At 59.1% G+C, this 22,211-nt stretch overlaps 1 protein-coding gene across 1 annotated transcript; it reads left to right on the forward strand.

Annotated features, from left to right (window-relative positions):
* Positions 1 to 202: 202 nt before the first annotated feature.
* Positions 203 to 22,211, forward strand: LOC132650572 (SH3 and multiple ankyrin repeat domains protein 1-like). Its single transcript, XM_060375927.1, has 9 exons — positions 203 to 418; positions 1,581 to 1,709; positions 4,300 to 4,692; positions 8,656 to 8,847; positions 8,953 to 9,067; positions 10,736 to 10,865; positions 12,512 to 12,637; positions 18,930 to 19,090; positions 21,367 to 22,211. Exons 1-9 carry the CDS (start codon positions 356 to 358, stop codon positions 22,209 to 22,211), a joined length of 2,154 nt encoding a protein of 717 aa, XP_060231910.1. The 5' UTR covers positions 203 to 355.

A 22,211-nucleotide genomic window follows, 5' to 3' on the forward strand; every position in this document is an offset into this window, starting at 1 on the left:
CCCGTCCCCTCCTGTTCTTCCCTGTCCCCCCTTCCCCCATCCCTTCCTGTCCTCCCCTGTCCCCATCCCCCTGTCCCCTCCTGTCCCCCTGTCCCCTCCTGTCCCCTCCTGTCCCCCCAGCCCCAGTCCCCTCCTGTTCCCCCCGTCCACCCCTGTCCCCTGCTGTCCTCCCCTGTGCCCCCGGTCCCCTCCCCCGTCCCCAGGGTCCCTCTCTGGGTGTGGCCCCGGGGCCTGTCGATTTTCCCGCCCCGCTGACTCTGTCTCTGTTTGCTTCCAGGGTCCCCCGGTGTCCCCGGTGCCTCCCCCCCTCCCGGCCCGGGCCAATGGGCCACCCGTTAGCCACAGACTCGGAGCGATGGACCCCGTGAGGACCGGTATAGGGGGTCCCCCCCGCCCCGCGCCGGGGGCCCCGGGCCAAGTTAGTGACCTCCCGTTGGGCCCCGCCTGGGGCCATGTCGATTCGATTCGGTCCGGTCCGGTCCGGTTCGGTCCGGTCCTTCTCTGGTGGGAAACCTCGGGGACCTCTAAATTGCCAGGGACACCGAAACCCGCCCAGAGAGCCCAAATTGCCAAGGACACCGAGCGCGCTCTGGGGTCCCCCCTCCCCCCCCCCCCGGCCTCCACGGAAATCTCACGGCGATGGCGAAAGATTTGTGTCGGGTCCCCCGGGGGGGTGGGAATGATGCCAGTCCCGGCAGTGTCTGCGACCCTGCCCTGGTGAGGCCTGGGCAGGACACGCCTGCCGGGACACGGGCCGTTAGCTTGTCAGTTGGTTGTTTTAATGGATGACTTGACTTTATTACTCTATTTTATGATCTTGCTTTATTTGATGATTTTATTATTTTAATTTATTATTTTAATTTATTATTTTAATTTGATTTTACATCATTTTACCTTATTTTAACTTAATTTTATATTAATTTAATTTAATTTCTATTGTAGTTTACTCATTTAATATTCTTTAATATTATTTTTTTTTAATTTAATTCAATTTCACTTTATTTTATTTTATCTTAATTTATTTTTACTTTCATTTTATTTTACTAATTTTATTTTAATTTATTTTTATTGTTTCAACTTAATGTAACTTAATTTAGTTTTATTTTAATTTAATCTTATTTTATCTTAATTTAATTTCACCTTAATTTAATTTTAATTTTGCTTTAATTTAATTTAATGTTTTATTTTATGTTATTTGAATTTAACTTTACTTTTTTATGTTGTTTAAGTTGAATTATGTTTAATTTTATTTTAACTGAACTTTATTTTATTGTTTTATTTTAATCGAATTTTGTTTTAACGTAATTTCGTTTTATTTTAATGTAATTCAATTTTACTTTAATTTTATTCTAATTGATTCTAATTTTATTCTAATTGATTCTAATTTTATTCTAATTGATTCTAATTTTATTCTAATTGATTCTAATTTTATTCTAATTGATTCTAATTTTATTCTAATTGATTCTAATTTTATTCTAATTGATTCTAATTTTATTCTAATTGGTTTTAATTTTATTCTAATTGATTCTAATTTTATTCTAATTGATTCTAATTTTATTCCATTGGTGTCCCTCTCGCAGGACGACGGTCCCCCGCACGCCGCCGGGGGCGGGGCTTGCCCCGTGTGCAGGGCCGGGGGCAGGCGGAGCGTCCTGAGGAGCTACCGGATCAGCTTCCGGGAGGCCGTGGTGCTGTGTGAGGACCCCCAGGTAGGGGGCGGGGCCGCCGCGGGTGGCTGCCGGGCCCCCCTGCTCGCTCGTCCTGGCTCGCAGGATCCCTCCGCCAGAGTTCCCCTTACTAGGACAGAGACGGTCCCCGTTCCCCTTACTAGGACAGAGATGGTCCCCGTTCCCCTTACTGGGTCAGAAACGGCCCCTGTTCCCCTTACTAGGACAGAGATGGTCCCTGTTCCCCTTACTAGGACAGAGACGGTCCCTGTTCCCCTTACTAGGACAGAGATGGCCCCTGTTCCCCTTACTAGGACAGAGACGGCCCCTGTTCCCCTTACTAGGACAGAGATGGTCCCTGTTCCCCTTACTAGGACAGAGATGGTCCCTGTTCCCCTTACTGGGTCAGAGATGGTCCCTGTTCCCCTTACTGGGTCAGAGACGGTCCCCGTTCCCCTTACTGGGTCAGAGACGGTCCCCGTTCCCCTTACTGGGACAGAGACGGCCCCTGTTCCCCTTACTAGGACAGAGATGGTCCCTGTTCCCCTTACTGGGACAGAGACAGCCCCTGTTCCCCTTACTAGGACAGAGACGGCCCCTGTTCCCCTTACTGGGACAGAGACGGCCCCTGTTCCCCTTACTAGGACAGAGATGGTCCCTGTTCCCCTTACTAGGACAGAGATGGTCCCTGTTCCCCTTACTGGGACAGAGATGGTCCCTGTTCCCCTTACTGGGTCAGAGACGGTCCCTGTTCCCCTTACTAGGACAGAGACAGTCCCTGTTCCCCTTACTAGGACAGAGACGGTCCCTGTTCCCCTTACTAGGACAGAGACGGTCCCTGTTCCCCTTACTGGGTCAGAGACGGTCCCCGTTCCCCTTACTGGGACAGAGACGGCCCCTGTTCCCCTTACTAGGACAGAGATGGTCCCTGTTCCCCTTACTGGGACAGAGACGGTCCCTGTTCCCCTTACTGGGACAGAGATGGTCCCTGTTCCCCTTACTGGGACAGAGACGGTCCCCGTTCCCCTTACTGGGACAGAGACGGTCCCCGTTCCCCTTACTGGGACAGAGACGGTCCCTGTTCCCCTTACTAGGACAGAGATGGCCCCTGTTCCCCTTACTAGGACAGAGATGGCCCCTGTTCCCCTTACTGGGACACAGATGGTCCCTGTTCCCCTTACTGGGACAGAGACGGCACCTGTTCCCCTTACTGGGACAGAGATGGTCCCTGTTCCCTTTACTAGGACAGAGATGGTCCCTGTTCCCCTTACTAGGACAGAGACGGTCCCTGTTCCCCTTACTGGGTCAGAGACGGCCCCTGTTCCCCTTACTGGGTCAGAGACGGCCCCTGTTCCCCTTACTGGGTCAGAGACGGCCCCTGTTCCCCTTACTGGGTCAGAGACGGTCCCTGTTCCCCTTACTGGGTCAGAGACGGTCCCTGTTCCCCTTACTGGGACAGAGATGGTCCCTGTTCCCCTTACTGGGACAGAGACGGCCCCTGTTCCCCTTACTAGGACAGAGACGGCCCCTGTTCCCCTTACTGGGACAGAGACGGCACCTGTTCCCCTTACTGGGTCAGAGACGGTCCCCGTTCCCCTTACTAGGACAGAGACGGTCCCCGTTCCCCTTACTAGGACAGAGACGGCCCCCTGTTCCCCTTACTGGGTCAGAGACAGTCTCCGTTCCCCTTACTGGGTCAGAGACGGTCCCTGTTCCCCTTACTGGGTCAGAGACGGCACCTGTTCCCCTTACTAGGACAGAGATGGCCCCTGTTCCCCTTACTGGGTCAGAGACGGTCCCCGTTCCCCTTACTAGGACAGAGATGGTCCCTGTTCCCCTTACTGGGTCAGAGACGGTCCCTGTTCCCCTTACTAGGACAGAGATGGTCCCTGTTCCCCTTACTGGGACAGAGATGGTCCCCGTTCCCCTTACTGGGACAGAGATGACCCCTGTTCCCCTTACTAGGTCAGAGACGGTCCCCGTTCCCCTTACTAGGACAGAGACGGTCCCCGTTCCCCTTACTAGGACAGAGACGGTCCCCGTTCCCCTTACTAGGACAGAGACGGTCCCCGTTCCCCTTACTAGGACAGAGACGGTCCCCGTTCCCCTTACTAGGACAGAGACGGTCCCTGTTCCCCTTACTGGGTCAGAGACGGTCCCTGTTCCCCTTACTGGGTCAGAGACGGCACCTGTTCCCCTTACTAGGACAGAGATGGCCCCTGTTCCCCTTACTAGGACAGAGACGGTCCCTGTTCCCCTTACTAGGACAGAGATGGTCCCTGTTCCCCTTACTGGGTCAGAGACGGTCCCCGTTCCCCTTACTAGGACAGAGATGGTCCCTGTTCCCCTTACTAGGACAGAGATGGTCCCTGTTCCCCTTACTGGGACAGAGACGGTCCCTGTTCCCCTTACTAGGACAGAGATGGTCCCTGTTCCCCTTACTGGGTCATACATGGTCCCTGTTCCCCTTACTGGGTCAGAGACGGTCCCTGTTCCCCTTACTGGGTCAGAGATGGTCCCTGTTCCCCTTACTAGGACTCCCCCCCCCCCCCCCCGCCCCGACCAGGACTCCGCTCCGAGCGAGCGCCGGGCCGGCCCGTCGGTGACCCTCTCTCTCGTCTCTCCTTCCCAGTGCATCTACCCCCTGGGCTCCCGGGCCCTGGCCAGCCTCCTCTCCCCGGGTTCGGATCCCGCCCGCCGCCCGGAGAGACCCCGCAAGAGGAGGAGGAGGAGCAGCGGGCAGGCCGCGCCGGGCCACCACCATGGCGACCACCATGGCGACCACCATGGCGACCACCACGGCCACCCGGCCCGGTCGCAGGGGGAGGCCCGGGGGCCCGGGGGGACCCCCAGAGAGACCCCGCCACCCCCCGGGCGCCCCCCCCATCGGGGGACAGCGGGGCCCTGGGCTGGCTGCGCTGCCTCCTGGCCGTCCTGGCGCGCCTGGCCACGCCCCGGAGGGCCTTGGCCCACGCCCCCCCGCCGCTGTCCCCTCGCCAGGCTGCTGCGGGGCCCAGGTCAGTGGGCGGGGCCAGGGCGGGGGGGCAGGGCCACCCCGGGGTCCTCCACTGTCCCCAGCCGCCCCCCGCTGTCCCCAGCCGCCCCCCGCTGTCCCCAGCCGCCCCCCCGCTGTCCCCAGCCGCCCCCCCGCTGTCCCCAGCCGCCCCCCGCTGTCCCCAGCCCCCCGCTGTCCCCAGCCGCCCCCCGCTGTCCCCAGCCACCTCCACTGTCCCCAGCCACCCCCCGCTGTCCCCAGCCGCCCCCCTCTGTCCCCAGCCCCCCCCGCTGTCCCCAGCCCCCCCCCCGCTGTCCCCAGCCGCCCCCCGCTGTCCCCAGCCGCCCCCCTCTGTCCCCAGCCACCTCCACTGTCCCCAGCCGCCTTCACTGTCCCTAGCCACCTCCCACCCCCGCTGTCCCCAGCCCCCCCCCGCTGTCCCCAGCCCCCCCCCGCTGTCCCCAGCCCCCCCCCCGCTGTCCCCAGCCGCCCCCCACTGTCCCCAGCCGCCCCCCCGCTCTCCCCCAGCCCCCCGCTGTCCCCAGCCGCCCCCCCGCTGTCCCCAGCCGCCCCCCCGCTGTCCCCAGCCGCCCCCCCGCTGTCCCCAGCCGCTCCCCCCGCTGTCCCCAGCCGCTCCCCGCTGTCCCCAGCCGCCCCCCCGCTGTCCCCAGCCGCCCCCCCGCTGTCCCCAGCCGCCTTCACTGTCCCCAGCCTCCCCCCTGTCCCCAGCCTCCCCCCGCTGTCCCCAGCCGCCCTCCACCCCCGCTGTCCCCTGCCGCCTCCCGCTGTCCCCAGCTCCCCCCCACTGTCCCCAGCCCTCCCCGCTGTCCCCAGCCCCCCGCTGTCCCCAGCCGCCCCCCGCTGTCCCCAGCCCTCCCCGCTGTCCCCAGCCGCCCCCCGCTGTCCCCAGCCGCCCCCCGCTGTCCCCAGATGCCTCAGACTGTCTTCATCCGTCCCCCCCCACTGTCCCCAGATGGGCTCCTGCTGTCCCCAGCCCCTCCCCGCTGTCCCCAGCTGCCCCCCGCTGTCCCCAGCCGCCTCCCGCTGTCCCCAGCCCCCCCCCCGCTGTCCCCAGCCGCCTCCTCTGTCCCCAGCCCCCCCCGCTGTCCCCAGCCCCCCCCGCTGTCCCCAGTTCCCCGCTGTCCCCAGCCCCCCCCCCGCTGTCCCCAGCCGCCCCCCGCTGTCCCCAGCCGCCCCCCGCTGTCCCCAGCCGCCTCCCGCTGTCCCCAGCCACCTCCTCTGTCCCCAGCCCCTCCCCCGCTGTCCCCAGCCCCCCTCCGCTGTCCCCAGCCGCCCCCCCCGCTGTCCCCAGCCCCCCGCTGTCCCCAGCCACCCCCGCTGTCCCCAGCCGCCCCCGCTGTCCCCAGCCTCCCCCCGCTGTCCCCAGCCGCCCCCCGCTGTCCCCAGCCGCCCCCCCGCTGTCCCCAGCCGCCTCCCGCTGTCCCCAGCCGCCTCCGCTGTCCCCAGCCCCCCCCGCTGTCCCCAGCCGACCCCCGCTGTCCCCAGCCCCCCCCGCTGTCCCCAGCCTCCCCCCCGCTGTCCCCAGCCGCCCCCCGCTGTTCCCAGATGGGCTCCCGCTGTCCCCAGCCCCCCCACTGTCCCCAGCCCCCTCCTGCCGCCCCCCGCTGTCCCCAGCCTCCCCCCGCTGTCCCCAGCCGCCCCCCGCTGTTCCCAGATGGGCCCCCGCTGTCCCCAGCCCCCCCACTGTCCCCAGCCCCCTCCTGCCGCCCCCCCGCTGTCCCCAGCCTCCCCCCGCTGTCCCCAGCCGCCCCCCCGCTGTTCCCAGATGGGCTCCCGCTGTCCCCAGCCCCCCCACTGTCCCCAGCCCCCTCCTGCCGCCCCCCCGCTGTCCCCAGATGGGCTCCCGCTGTCCCCAGCTGCCCCCCGCTGTCCCCAGCCCCCTCCCGCTGTCCCCAGCCCCCCTCCCGCTGTCCCCAGCCCCCTCCCGCTGTCCCCAGCCCCCTCCCGCTGTCCCCAGCTACCCCCCCCGCTGTCCCCAGCCCCCTCCCGCTGTCCCCAGCTACCCCCCCCCGCTGTCCCCAGCCCCCTCCCGCTGTCCCCAGCCCCCCCCCCCGCTGTCCCCAGCCCCCAGTGAAGGGGAAGGGGCCGGGTCGTGTTGGGGCCCAGCAGGGAGAGCTCTGTCAGGGCAGATCTGAGGCCGGTGAGGAAGCGCGAGGACCTGGCCTCGGTGTCCAGAACCCCACAGCGGCAGGAGACGGGTGGACGGACGGGTGGACGGATAGAAGGATGATGGTGATGATGATGATGATGGTGATGATGATGGTGATGAGGATGGTGATGATGATGATGGTGATGATGGATGATGATGATGGATGGTGATGATGATGATGATGATGATGATGATGGATGATGATGGTGATGGTGATGATGATGATGATGGTGATGATGGTGATGATGGTGATGGTGATGATGATGATGGTGATGATGATGATGATGATGATGATGATGGTGATGATGATGATGATGATGATGGTGATGATGGTGATGATGATGGTGATGATGATGATGATGATGATGATGGATGATGATGATGGATGATGATGATGATGATGGTGATGATGGTGATGGTGATGATGATGGATGATGATGATGATGATGGTGATGATGATGGATGATGATGATGGATGGATGATGATGATGATGGTGATGATGGATGATGATGATGATGATGATGGATGGATGATGATGATGATGGTGATGATGGATGATGATGATGATGATGATGGATGATGATGATGATGGTGATGATGATGATGATGATGATGATGATGGATGATGATGGTGATGGATGATGATGATGATGGTGATGATGATGATGGATGATGATGGATGATGATGATGATGATGATGGATGATGATGGATGATGATTATGATGATGGATGATGATGATGGTGGATGATGATGATGATGGATGATGATGGATGATGATGATGATGGATGGATGATGATGATGGATGATGATGGTGATGATGATGATGATGATGATGATGATGGATGATGATGATGATGATGATGATGGATGATGATGGATGATGATGATGATGATGGATGGATGATGATGATGATGATGGATGATGGTGATGGTGATGGTGATGGTGATGGAAGCGCGAGGACCTGGCCTCGGCAGGAGACAGATGGGCGGATGGACGGATAGAAGGATGGATGGATTGTCAGATAGAAGGATGGATGATGATGATGATGGATGATGATGATGATGATGATGATGATGATGGATGATGATGATGATGATGGATGATGATGATGATGGATGATGATGATTATGATGATGATGATGGTGATGGTGGATGATGATGGATGATGATGATGATGATGGATGATGATGATGGTGATGATGATGATGATGGATGATGATGGATGATGATGGATGATGATGATGGATGATGATGGATGGTCAGATAGAAGGATGGATGATGATGATGATGATGATGATGATGGATGATGATGTTGATGGAGGATGATGATGGATGATGATGTTGATGGAGGATGATGGATGATGATGATGGATGATGATGGATGATGACGATGATGGAGGATGATGGATGATGATGATGATGGATGATGATGGTGATGGATGATGATGATGGATGATGATGATGGATGATGATGATGGGTGATGATGATGGATGATGATGATGGATGGTCAGAAGGATGGATAGATGGATGGATGGATTGAAGGATGGATGATGATGGTGATGATGGTGGATGATGATGAATAATGATGATGGATGATGATGGTGATGGATGATGATGATGGATGGATGATGATGGATGATGATGATGGATGATGATGATGAATGATGATGATGGATGATGATGATGGATGATGATGATGATGGATGGATGATGATGGTGATGATGGTGGATGATGATGATGATGATGGATGGATGGGTTGATGATGATGATGATGGATGGATGATGATGATGATGATGATGGATGGGTTGGTGATGGATGATGATGGATGATGATGATGGATGGGTGGAAGGATGGATGGATAGATCGGTGGATGGACGGACGGACGGACGCATGAACAAAGCAATAGCGAAGCTCACGGCACGGTGCTCCCACGGTGTCTGCGAAGCTCAGTCCTGGTCTGGCAGATCCAGGGTCCTCCGGGACCCTTGTAACACTGGCCACAGCCCGGTGCGTCCCGGGGGTCGCTGGGCGCGGGCCCGTCCCCTGGGTTTGACGTCACACGGGGACAGCGCCCTGGGCCGCTGAGCCTTTCCGGTTCCGTTTCCTCCCCAGGCGAAGCCGGTGGCGACCCGGGGCCGGAAGTTGGCGCGGGGGGTGGACGCCTGCCTGCGCGAAGCGGGGGAGGAGATCTTCGCCAAGCTGCGGCCGGAGCCGGGGGCCACCTCAGGTGGGGGGGACCGACCCTGGAGGGGGGAGGGTGGGGTGGGGGGGGTGGGGGAGGGGCGGGGCAGGGAGGGAGCCTGGCACCCGCTGTGGCACCGCCGTGGTCCATGATGGATGATGAGGAGGAGGATGATGGTGGATGATGGGATGATGATGATGGATGGATGATGATGATGATGATGATGATGGATGATGGTGATGATGGATGATGATGATGATGGATGATGATGGATGATGATGATGGTGATGGATGATGATGATGATGATGATGATGATGGATGATGATAGAAGATGATGATGGATGATGATGATGATGGATGATGATGATGATGGATGATGATGATGATGGATGATGATGATGGTGGATGATGATGATGGATGATGATAGAAGATGATGATGGATGATGATGATTATGATGATGGATGATGATGATGATGGATGATGGATGATGATGGATGATGATGGTGGATGATGATGGTGGATGAGGATGGTGGATGATGATGGATAATGGTGATGATGATGGATGATGATGATGGATGATTATGATGATGATGGATGGATGATGATGATGATGATGGATGATGATGATGATGGATGATGATGATGATGATGATGGATGATGGATGATGATGGATGATGATGATGGATGATGGATGATGATGATGATGGATGATGATGATGATGATGGATGATGGATGATGATGATGATGGTGATGATGGATGATGATGGATGATGATGATGGATGATGATGATGATGATGATGGATGATGGATGATGATGATGATGGATGATGGATGATGATGGATGATGATGATGATGATGATGATGATGATGATGGATGATGGATGATGATGGATGATGATGATGGATGATGATGGATGATGATGATGGATGATGATGGATGATGATGATGATGATGATGATGATGGATGATGGATGGATGAATGATAGAAGATGGATGGATGGTGGATGATGATGGATGATGATGGATGATGATGGATGATGATGATGATGATGATGATGATGGATGATGATGGATGATGATGATGATGGATGGATGGTGGATGATGGATGGATGAATGATGATGGATGGATGATGATGGATGGATGAATGATAGAAGATGGATGATGATGGATGATGATGATGGATGATGATGGATGATGATGATGATGGATGATGATGATGATGGATGATGATGATGGATGATGGGTGGATGATGATGGATGATGATGGATGATGATGATGATGGATGATGGGTGGATGATGATGATGATGATGGATGATGATGATGGATGATGCTGGATGGAAGGGTGGATGGACGGATGGATGCAGTATGGAAGGGTGGATGGATGGATGCACGGTACGGTGAGCTGCGGTCCAGCCTCGGCTGTGTCAGGAGGAGCCACGTTCGGATCCACGGTCCCGCCTCACACGGTTGCTAGGCAACCGGAGGGCGGCTAGAGCAGCCCAGGGAATGTGGTCCAGGGAGGAGGAGGTGGGCACGCCGGACCAGGCCGCCATAGGCACGGGCCGCCCTGTGCTGGCCGGGACTCGAACCCAGGACCTCAAGAAGAGCACACGCCAGCGCTCTTCCCTTCCCTCCAGCCCCACCCAGGGGTGGGGGGGGGAAACTGAGTCAAGCCCGTGGTCCTCCCCCTCCCCCCCCCAGGCGAGATGGACAGCCCCGCGTTGGCCCTGGCTGCGCTCCTGCGGCTGGCCCCCGACGCCGAGAGCCTCTTCACCTTCTCCTTCTCCTGGCACTTCCGGTGTGCCCGCTGCGGGCACCAGGAGCGCAGCAGGTCGGTCCCTCCCCCCTCCCTCCCCCTCCCCCTCCCCCTCCCCCCCCCTCAGCCTCAGCCCTGGGACTCCCATGCCCCGGGGGGGGGGCCTGGCCTCGAACTCGCGGGCATCCCCCTGCCTCCGCGCCCCCCACCCTCCACCACCCCCCGGCGCTGGGATCCCAGAGCGTGGGGGCCAGGACACTCTCTGGCCATCTCGGTCCCCGCGTTCCCACCACCTTAGACCGGGATAGCCCGGGAGAGCCCAGGATAGCCCAAGATAGCCCAGGATAGCCCGGGATAGCTCAGGAGAGCCCAAGATAGCCCAGGATAGCCCGGGATAGCCTGGGAGAGCCCAGGATAGCCCAAGATAGCCCAGGATAGCCCAGGAGAGCCCAAGATAGCCCGGGATAGCCCAGGATAGCCCAAGATAGCCCGGGATAGCTCAGGAGAGCCCAGGATAGCCCAAGATACCCCAGGATAGCTCAGGATAGCCCAAGATACCCCAGGATAGCTCAGGAGAGCCCAGGATAGCCCGGGATAGCCCAGGATAGCCCGGGATAGCCCAAGATAGCCCAGGATAGCTCAGGAGAGCCCAGGATAGCCCAGGATAGCCCGGGAGAGCCCAGGATAGCTCAGGATAGCCCAGGATAGCCCAAGATAGCCCAGGATAGCCCAAGATAGCCCAGGATAGCCCAGGAGAGCCCAGGCAGAACTCGCTGCGGAGCCCAGGTTGGTCCAGAGCGCGTTTTCTGCCCCGGGATCCAGAAACGGTGGCGGAGGAAGCCGGTGTCACCATTGCCAGGGCCCCGACCCCCCCCCATATGTATATATGTTTATTTATCATCTACATAGAATATGTAGTTATTTCCTATGTTTATCACATGATTGGCTACGTGTATTGTAGATTACACGTATTTATTGTGTCACCTATATGATCTCTTCATTGTTCTTCCATAATAAATATGTTCCTGTATAAACCTATTTATTAATTAATTATATTCAATAAGTATTTGTTGACTATAGACACAAACATATAATACACGCATATAAACAACATATCAATACGTTTATACATATTTATCAACACATTTATTATACATTTCTATACTGATGTAATGAATATATGTATTTATGGCGCATCATTTACGTAATAAACGCGTAAACGTTTTTATTTATTAATTGAACATATTAAATGATGTATTTATTAAAGATACAAACATATATAAAGATATGAACAAAATACATAAATATATTTATAACACATTTACATAACATATATGTACTTACATGTATTATATATATTTATTGTTTATAAATATATGTATATAAATGTATATAAATATGTTTTCTCTGGCTAAGATGGGGCCCGGCCCGGTAGGTTGGGTCAGGCAGCGTGGGCCCCTCCCCAGCCTCCACACGTTGGGCCCCCCGCCGGGTCGCGGGTTCGATCCCAGCCCCAGCCCGGCCCCCCCGGCCCCCTCCCCAGCCTCCACACGTTGGGCCCCCCGCCGGGTCGCGGGTTCGATCCCAGCCCCAGCCCGGCCCCCCCCCCCGGCCCCCTCCCCAGCCTCCACACGTTGTGCCCCTGCCGGGTCGCGGGTTCGAACCCGGCCCCAGCACGGTTCCCCCCCCCCGCCACCCCCCCCCCCGTCCCGTCTCCGCAGGTGTCGCCAGAGCCTGGTCACCTTCCCCACGGTCTCCCCGGACTGGCACCCGCTCAACGCCGCCCACCTGAGGCCCTGTGACCGCTGCGGCAGCCAGGGCCAGCCCCGGAGGATGGTGCTGGAGAGGTGAGCCGCGCCCGGGGGCGCCCGCGGGTGCACGGGGCCGCCCTGGCCTCCCGCGCAGGGGTGACTGGCTGGCGGGGTGGGTGGGGGTCCGGGTTGGGGTCGGGATCGGGGTCAAGGGCCAGACCAGCCAGCATGGATGGATGGATGGAGGGATAGAGGGATGATAGAGGGATGATAGAGAGATGATAGATAGATGATAGATAGATGATAGATAGATGATAGATAGATGATAGATAGATGATAGATAGATGATAGATAGATGATAGATAGATGATAGATAGATGATAGATGAGAGATACATCGATGATAGATAGATGATAGATAGATGATAGATAGATGATAGATAGATGATAGATAGATGATAGATAGATGATAGATAGATGATAGATAGATGATAGATAGATGATAGATAGATGATAGATGATAGATAGATGATAGATAGATGATAGATGATAGATAGATGATAGATAGATGATAGATAGATGATAGATAGATGATAGATAGATGACAGATAGATGATAGATGATAGATAGATGATAGATAGATGATAGATGATAGATAGATGATAGATAGATGATAGATGATAGATAGATGATAGATAGATGATAGATGATAGATAGATGATAGATGATAGATAGATGATAGATAGATGATAGATAGATGATAGATGATAGATGATAGATAGATGATAGATGATAGATAGATGATAGATGATAGATAGATGATAGATAGATGATAGATAGATGATAGATAGATGATAGATAGATGATAGATGATAGACAGATGATAGACAGATGATAGATGATAGATAGATAGATGATAGATAGATGATAGATGATAGATGATAGATAGATGATAGATAGATGATAGATAGATGATAGATAGATGATAGATGATAGATAGATGATAGATAGATGATAGATAGATGATAGATGATAGATGATAGATAGATGATAGATGATAGATAGATGATAGATAGATGATAGATAGATGATAGATGATAGATAGATGATAGATAGATGATAGATAGATGATAGATGATAGATGATAGATAGATGATAGATAGATGATAGATGGTAGATAGATGATAGATAGATGATAGATGATAGATAGATGATAGATAGATGATAGATGATAGATAGATGATAGATAGATGATAGATAGATGATAGATAGATGATAGATGATAGATAGATGATAGATAGATGATAGATAGATGATAGATGGTAGATAGATGATAGATAGATGATAGATAGATGATAGATAGATGATAGATAGATGATAGATGATAGATAGATGATAGATGATAGATAGATGATAGATAGATGATAGATAGATGATAGATAGATGATAGATGATAGATAGATGATAGATGATAGATAGATGATAGATAGATGATAGATGATAGATAGATGATAGATAGATAGATGATAGATAGATGATAGATAGATGATAGATAGATGATAGATAGATTAGATGATAGATAGATAGATGATAGATAGATGATAGATAGATGATAGGTAGATGATAGGTAGATGATAGATGATAGGTAGATGATAGATGATAGATAGATGATAGATAGATGATAGATGATAGATAGATGATACATAGATGATAGATAGATAGATGATAGATAATAGATGATAGATGATAGATAGATGATAGATAGATGATAGATGATAGATAGATAGATGATAGATAGATGATAGATGATAGATAGATGATAGATAGATGATAGATAGATGATAGATGGTAGATGATAGATAGATGATAGATAGATGATAGATGATAGATAGATGATAGATGATAGATAGATGATAGATAGATGATAGATGATAGATGATAGATAGATGATAGATAGATGATAGATGATAGATAGATGATAGATAGATGATAGATGATAGATAGATGATAGATAGATGATAGGTAGATGATAGGTAGATGATAGATAGATGATAGATGATAGATAGATGATAGGTAGATGATAGGTAGATGATAGATAGATGATAGATAGATGATAGATGATAGGTAGATGATAGGTAGATGATAGATGATAGGTAGATGATAGATGATAGGTAGGTGATAGATAGGTGATAGATACGTAGATAAGTCAGAGACAGAGAGATGAGAGATGGAGACAGCTAGGTGATAGACCGACACCGCCCCCTCACGAGACCCTAAAGCAACCAGCTCACCCCGGGGCGGGGACTCACCCATAGAGCACCCTGAGCCCTCCCAGCCGCCGTCGGGAGACCCCGGGGCCTCGCCTCCCGCCCAGGCCACTCCCACCGGGCAAAGGCGCAGGAGGGTTGGGCCCGCCCCACGCTGCTGACGTGGCCCTGACCGCCAAGAGTCAGCCGAGGGCCTGGGTGACAGCAGGGACCCCGCAGGGGGCCCAGGAGGCCCCGTGCCCCTGCTCGGTCACGCGTGGCCCCGGGCCTGGTTCCTCTTCAATGGCGTCTCTCTGGCTCTTGAGCCTCCTTGGTCTGGTGGTTGGAGTCTCCTGAGGATGCTCTTCCGGGCCAGAGCTCGTGGTCATCTGTTGTGGTCCTCTGGGTGGCATCATGGCGTCTCCTGAGGATGCTCTTCCGGGCCAGAGCTCGTGGTCATCTGTTGTGGTCCTCTGGGTGGCATCATGGCGTCTCCTGAGGATGCTCTTCCGGGCCAGAGCTCGTGGTCATCTGTTGTGGTCCTCTGGGTGGCATCATGGCGTCTCCTGAGGATGCTCTTCTGGGCCACAGCTCATGGTCATCTCTTGTGGTCCTCTGTGGTGGTCATCTAGGTGGTCATCATGGCGTCTCTGTGGCTCTAGAGCATCCTGGGTCTGGAGGATGGCGTCTCCTGAGGATGCTCTTCCTGGCCAGAGCTCGTGGCCCTGTGGTGGTCCTCTGTGGTGGTCATCATGGTGTCTCCTGAGGATGCTCTTCCTGGCCAGAGCTCGTGGCCCCGTGGTGGTCCTCTGGGTGGTCATCATGGCGTCTCCTGAGGATGCTCTTGGCCAGAGCTCGTGGTTATCTGTGGTGGTCCTCTGTTGTGGTCATCATGGCATCTCCTGAGGATGCTCTTCTGGGCCAGAGCTCGTGATTATGTTGTGGTCCTCTGTGGTGGTCATCATGGCGGTCATCATGGTGTCTCTCTGGCTCTTAAGCCTCAGGGGCCTGGAGGATGGCATCTCCTGAGGATGCTCTTCCTGGCTAGAGCTCGTGGCCCTGTTGTGGTCATCTGTTGTGGTCATCATGGAGGTCATCATGGTGTCTCTCTGGCTCTTGAGCCTCAGGGGCCTGGAGGATGGCATCTCCTGAGGATGCTCTTCCTGGCCAGAGCTCGTGGCTCTGTGGTGGTCCTCTGTTGTGGTCATCATGGCGTCTCCTGAGGATGCTCTTCCTGGCCAGAGCTCGTGGCTCTGTTGTGGTCCTCTGTGGTGGTCATCATGGCGTCTCTCTGGCTCTAAACTCCTGGGTCTAGAACATGTTTCTCCTGAGGATGCTCATGGTTCCATTGTGGTCATGTGTGGTGGTCATCATGGCGTCTCTGTGGCTCTCGAGCATCCTGGGTCTAGAGGATGGTGTCTCTGAGGACGCTTTTCCGGGCCAGAGCTCGTGGCCCCATTGTGGTCCTCTTGGTGGCATCATGGCGTCTCCTGAGGATGCTCTTCCTGACCAGAGCTTGTGGTCATCTGTTGTGGTCCTCTGTGGTGGTCATCATGGCGTCTCCTGAGGATGCTCTTCCAGGCCAGAGCTCGTGGCCCCATTGTGGTCCTCTTGGTGGCATCATGGCGTCTCCTGAGGATGCTCTTCCTGACCAGAGCTTGTGGTCATCTGTTGTGGTCCTCTGTGGTGGTCATCATGGCGTCTCCTGAGGATGCTCTTCCTGGCCAGAGCTCGTGGCCCCATTGTGGTCCTCTTGGTGGCATCATGGCGTCTCCTGAGGATGCTCTTCCTGGCCAGAGCTCGTGGTCATCTGTTGTGGTCCTCTGTGGTGGTCATCATGGTGTCTCCTGAGGATGCTCTTCCTGGCCAGAGCTCGTGGTCATCTGTTGTGGTCCTCTGTGGTGGTCATCATGGCGTCTCTCTGGCTCTAGAGCCTCCTGGGTCTGGTTCTCCTGAGGATGCTCTTCCTGGCCAGAGCTCGTGGCCCTGTTGTGGTCCTCTGCTGTGGTCATCATGGTTTCTCCTGAGGATGCTCTTCCTGGCCAGAGCTCGTGGCCCCGTAGTGGTCCTCTGTGGTGGTCATCATGGCGTCTCTCTGGCTCTTGAGCCTCCTGGGCCTGGAGGATGGCTCTCCTGAGGATGTTCTTCCAGGCCAGAGCTCGTGGCCCCGTGGTGGTCCTCTGGGTGGTCATCATGGCGTCTCCTGAGGATGCTCTTCCTGGCCAGAGCTTGTGGCCCCGTGGTGGTCATCTGTTGTGGTCATCTGTTGTGGTCATCATGGCGTCTCTTGAGGATGCTCTTCCTGGCTAGAGCTCGTGGCCCTGTTGTGGTCATCTGTTGTGGTCATCATGGAGGTCATCATGGCGTCTCTCTGGCTCTTGAGCCTCATGGGCCTGGAGGATGGCATCTCCTGAGGATGCTCTTCCTGGCCAGAGCTCGTGGCTCCATTGTGGTCCTCCTGGTGGCATCATGGCGTCTCCTGAGGATGCTCTTGGCCAGAGCTCGTGGCCCCGTGGTGGTCCTCCTGGTGGCATCATGGTGTCTCCTGAGGATGCTCTTGGCCAGAGCTCGTGGCCCCGTGGTGGTCCTCCTGGTGGCATCATGGTGTCTCCTGAGGATGCTCTTGGCCAGAGCTCGCGGCCCCGTGGTGGTCCTCTGGCCAGCGACCCGCCTGTCATTCGTGTGGGTCCTTCCTGTCGCTTTCAAACCGTCCGCGGGCCCTCGGCCAGGGCCACTTCCGGCCCCCCAGCTCCCCCCCCGGCCCCTGCCCCCTCACGTGGAGACCCCCCCAAGGGAGGACCACGCCAGAACCCGCACCCAGGACGAGCAAGGCCGGTCCTGGCTGGTTCTGGCTGGTCCTGGCCTGGTCCTGGCTGGTGCTGGCTGGTTCTGGCTGGTCTTGGCCTGATGCTGGCTGGTCCTGGCCTGTGTGTAGCCTGGTGCTGGCTGGTTCTGGCCTGCTTCTGGCCCGGTTCTGGCCTGGTTCTGGCCTGGTCCTGGCTGGTTTCAGCTGGTCCTGTCCTGGTCCCCGGCTGGCTAAGGCCTGGTCCTGGCTGGTCCTGGCATCCTGGGTTCTGGCTCTGGCTGGTCCTGGCTGGTGCTGGCTGGTTCAGGCCTGGTCCTGGCTGGTCCTGGCATCCTGGGGTCTGGCTCTGGCTGGTCCTGGCTGGTTCCGGCTGGTCCTGGCTGGCTAAGGCCTGGTCCTGGCTGGTCCTGGCTGGTTCTGGCTGGTGCTGGCTGGTTCAGGCCTGGTCCTGGCTGGTCCTGGCATCCTGGGTTCTGGCTCTGGCTGGTCCTGGCTGGTCCTGGGTGGTGCTGGCTGATCCTGGCTGGTCCTGGCTGGTCCTGGCTGGCTCAGGCCTGGTCCTGGCTGGTCCTGGCTGGTGTTGGCTGGTGTTGGCTGGTTCAGGCCTGGTCCTGGCTTGTCTTGGCCTGGGCCTGGCTGGTCCTGGCTGGTTCCGGCTGGTTCCGGCTGGTTCCGGCTGGTCCTGGCTGGTCCTGGCATCCTGGGTCTGGCTCTGGCTGGTGCTGGGCTGGTGCTGGCTGGTGCTGGCTGGTGCTGGCTGGTTCTGGGCTTGTCTTGGCCTGGTCCTGGCTGGTCCTGGCTGGTCCTGGCTGGTGCTGGCTGGTGCTGGCTGGTCCTGGCGTGCTGGCTGTGCTGGCTGGTGCTGGCTGGTCCTGGCTGGTTCTGGCTGGTTCTGGCCTGGTCCTGGCTGGCTCAGGCCTGGTCCTGGCCTGGTTCCGGCTGGTTCTGGCTGGCTCTGGCTGGTCCTGGCTGGTTCCGGCTGCTCCTGGATGGTTCTGGCCTGGTCCTGGCTGGTTTAGGCCTGGTCCTGGCTGGTCCTGGCTGGTTCCGGCTGGTCCTGGCTGGTCCTGGCTGGTCCTGGCTGGTCCTGGCTGGTCCTGACTGGTCCTGGCTGGTCCTGCTGGTTCCGGCTGGTCCTGGCTGGTCCTGGCTGGCCCTGGCTGGTCCTGGCTGGTTCCGGCATCCTGGGTTCTGGCCCTGGCTGGTCCTGGCTGGCTCTGGCTGGTTCTGGCCTGGTCCTGGCTGGTCCTGGCTGGTCCTGGCTGGTCCTGGCTGGTCCTGACTGGTCCTGGCATCCTGGTCACCGTGTCCCCCGTGTCCCCCCCGTGTCCCCGCAGGCCGTCGCCCCTGCTGGCGCTGCACTTCCCGGAGGGGCTGCCCAGCCCGGACCTGCCCCGCTACGGCTTCCGGCTGCCGAGCGGCCCGCTACCCGCGTCACCGCCCTGGTGCAGCGCCGGGACCCCCGGCCGCCTGGTCAGCTGGACGGCGGCGCCCGACGGTGAGTGGCCCCGGCCCCGCCCCTCCCTCCCCGGCCCCGCCCTTCCTCCAGGCCCCGCCTCCTTCCTCCCCGGCCACGCCTCCTTCCTCCCCGGCCCCGCCTCCTTCCTCCCCGGCCCCGCCCCTCCCTCCCCGGCCCCGCCCCTTCCTCCCCGGCCCCGCCCCTCCCTCCCCCGGCCCCGCCCCTCCCTCCCCGGCCCCGCCCCTCCCTCCCCGGCCCCGCCCCTCCCTCCCCGGCCACGCCCCTTCCTCCCCGGCCACGCCCCTCCCTCCCCGGCCCCGCCTCCTTCCTCTCCGGCCCCGCCTCCTTCCTCCCCGGCCACGCCCTCACTCCCCGGCCCCGCCCCTCCCTCCCCGGCCACGCCTCCTTCCTTCCCGGCCCCCGCCTCCTTCCTCCCCGGCCCCGCCTCCTTTCTCCCCGGCCCCGCCTCCTTCCTCCCCGGCCCCGCCTCCTTCCTCCCCGGCCCCCGCCCCTCCCTCCCCGGCCCCGCCTCCTTCCTCCCCGGCCCCGCCCTTCCTCCCCGGCCCCGCCCCCTCCCTTCCCGGCCCCGCCCTCTCTTCCCCGGCCCCACCCCCTCTTTCCTCGGCCCCCGCCCCCTCCCTCCCCGGCCACGCCCCTCCCTCCCCGGCCCCCCGCCCCTCCCTGCCCCGGCCCCGCCTCCTTCCTTCCCGGGCCCCATCCCCTCCCTCCCCGGCCCCGCCCTTCCTACCCGGCCCCGCCCCTTCCTCCCCGGCCCCGCCTCCTTCCTCCCCGGCCCCGCCTCCTTCCTCCCCGGGCCCCGCCCCTTCCTCCCCGGCCCCGCCTCCTTCCTCCCCGGCCCCCGCCTCCTTCCTTCCCGGCCCCCGCCCCTTCCTCCCCGGCCCCCGCCCCCTTCCTCTCCAGCCCCGCCCCTCTTTCCCCGGCCCCGCCTCCTTCCTCCCCGGCCCCGCCTCCTTCCTTCCCGGCCCCATCCCCTCCCTCCCCGGCCCCATCCCCTCCCTCTCCGGCCCCGCCCCTCCCTCCCCAGCCCCGCCCCTCTTTCCCCGGCCCCGCCCCTTCCTCCCTAGCCCCGCCCCTCTTTCCCCGGCCACGCCCCTTCCTCCTCGGCCCCGCCCCCTCTTTCCCCGGCCACGCCCCTTCCCCTCCTACAGAGACACACACACACAGACACACACAGGAGGGCAGGGGGGGCAGGAGGACAGGGGGGCAGGGGGGCAGGAGGCAGGGGGGCAGGAGGGCAGGAGGACAGGGGGGCAGGGGGGGCAGGAGGCAGGGGGGCAGGAGGGCAGGAGGACAGGGGGGCAGGGGGCCAGGAGGACAGGGGGGCAGGGGGCCAGGAGGACAGGGGGACAGGGGGACAGGAGGACAGGGGGACAGGGGGGCAGGAGGACAGGGGGACAGGGGGACAGGAGGGCAGGAGGACAGGAGGGCAGGAGGGCAGGGGGACAGGGGGGCAGGAGGACAGGAGGGCAGGAGGGCAGGGGGGCAGGAGGACAGGAGGACAGGAGGGCAGGAGGACAGGAGGGCAGGAGGGCAGGAGGACAGGAGGACAGGAGGACAGGGGGGCAGGGGGGCAGGAGGACAGGAGGACAGGAGGGGCAGGAGGGCAGGAGGGACAGGAGGACAGGAGGGCAGGGGGGCAGGAGGACAGGAGGGCAGGAGGGCAGGGGGGCAGGAGGACAGGAGGACAGGAGGGCAGGGGGGCAGGGGGGCAGGAGGACAGGGGGGCAGGAGGACAGGGGGGCAGGGGGGCAGGGGGACAGGGGGGCAGGGGGACAGGGGGGGAAGGGGGGGCAGGGGGGCAGGGGGGGCAGGAGGGGAAGGAGGACAGGGGGCAGGGGGCAGGGGGCAGGGGCAGGGGGCAGGGGCAGGGGGGCAGGGGCAGGGGGCAGGGGCAGGGGGGCAGGGGGACAGGGGGGCAGGGGGACAGGGGGGCAGGGGGGGGCAGGAGGGGGAAGGAGGACAGGGGGGCAGGATGGGAAGGAGGGACAGGGGGGCAGGGGGCAGGGGGCAGGGGGCAGAGGGGCAGGGGGGCAGGGGCAGGAGGCAGGGGGCAGGGGCAGGGGGCAGGGCAGGGGGGCAGGGGGCAGGGGGGCAGGGGGCAGGGGCAGGGGCAGGGGGCAGGGGGCAGGGGGGCAGGGGGCAGGGGGCAGGGGCAGGGGCAGGGGGCAGGGGGCAGGGGGCAGGGGGCAGGGGCAGGGGCAGGGGGCAGGGGGGCAGGGGCAGGGGCAGGGGCAGGGGGCAGGGGCAGGGGGCGTGCGGGAGGGTCTAACCTGCGGCCTCCCGCCCGTCCGCAGGCTCCTGGCTGGAGAGCGGCGGCCTGGGCTGCGGCCGTGCCCGGAAGCGCCCCGCGTGCCCGGCGCCGCCCGCCCAGATGCGGCTCGTGCTCTGGGAGAGGCAGCCGGGGGCCACCACCCCCGGGGACCGTCACCCCAGAGACCGTCACCCCGGGGACCGCCACCCCGGGGACCGCCATCCCAGAGACCGTCACCCCCGGGGACCGTCATCCCAGAGACCGTCACCCCGGGGACCGTCACCCCAGAGACCGTCACCCCCGGGGACCGTCACCCCCAGAGACCGTCACCCCGGGGGACCGTCACCCCGGGGACCGCCATCCCGGGGGCCGCCACCCCCGGGGACCGTCACCCCAGAGACCGTCACCCCAGAGACCGTCACCCCGGGGACCGTCATCCCAGAGACCGTCACCCCCGGAGACCGCCACCCCGGGGACCGTCACCCCAGAGACCGTCACCCCAGAGACCGTCACCCCAGAGACCGTCCACCCCGGGGACCGCCACCCCCAGAGACCGCCACCCCAGAGACCGTCACCCCAGAGACCGCCACCCCCAGAGACCGTCACCCCAGAGACCGTCATCCCGGGGACCGTCATCCCGGGGACCGCCACCCCCAGAGACCGCCACCCCAGAGACCGTCACCCCAGAGACCGCCACCCCCAGAGACCGTCACCCCCAGAGACCGTCACCCCAGAGACCGTCACCCCCGGGGACCGCCACCCCAGAGACCGTCACCCCCGGGGACCGTCACCCCCGGGGACCGTCATCCCGGGGGACGCCATCTCGGAGACCATCACCATCACCCCGGGGGACAGGCCAGCCGCGGGGGACAGGACAGTTGCTGGTGA

This window comes from Meriones unguiculatus (assembly GCF_030254825.1).
Source record: "Meriones unguiculatus strain TT.TT164.6M chromosome 13 unlocalized genomic scaffold, Bangor_MerUng_6.1 Chr13_unordered_Scaffold_111, whole genome shotgun sequence".
NCBI lineage: Eukaryota > Metazoa > Chordata > Mammalia > Rodentia > Muridae > Meriones > Meriones unguiculatus.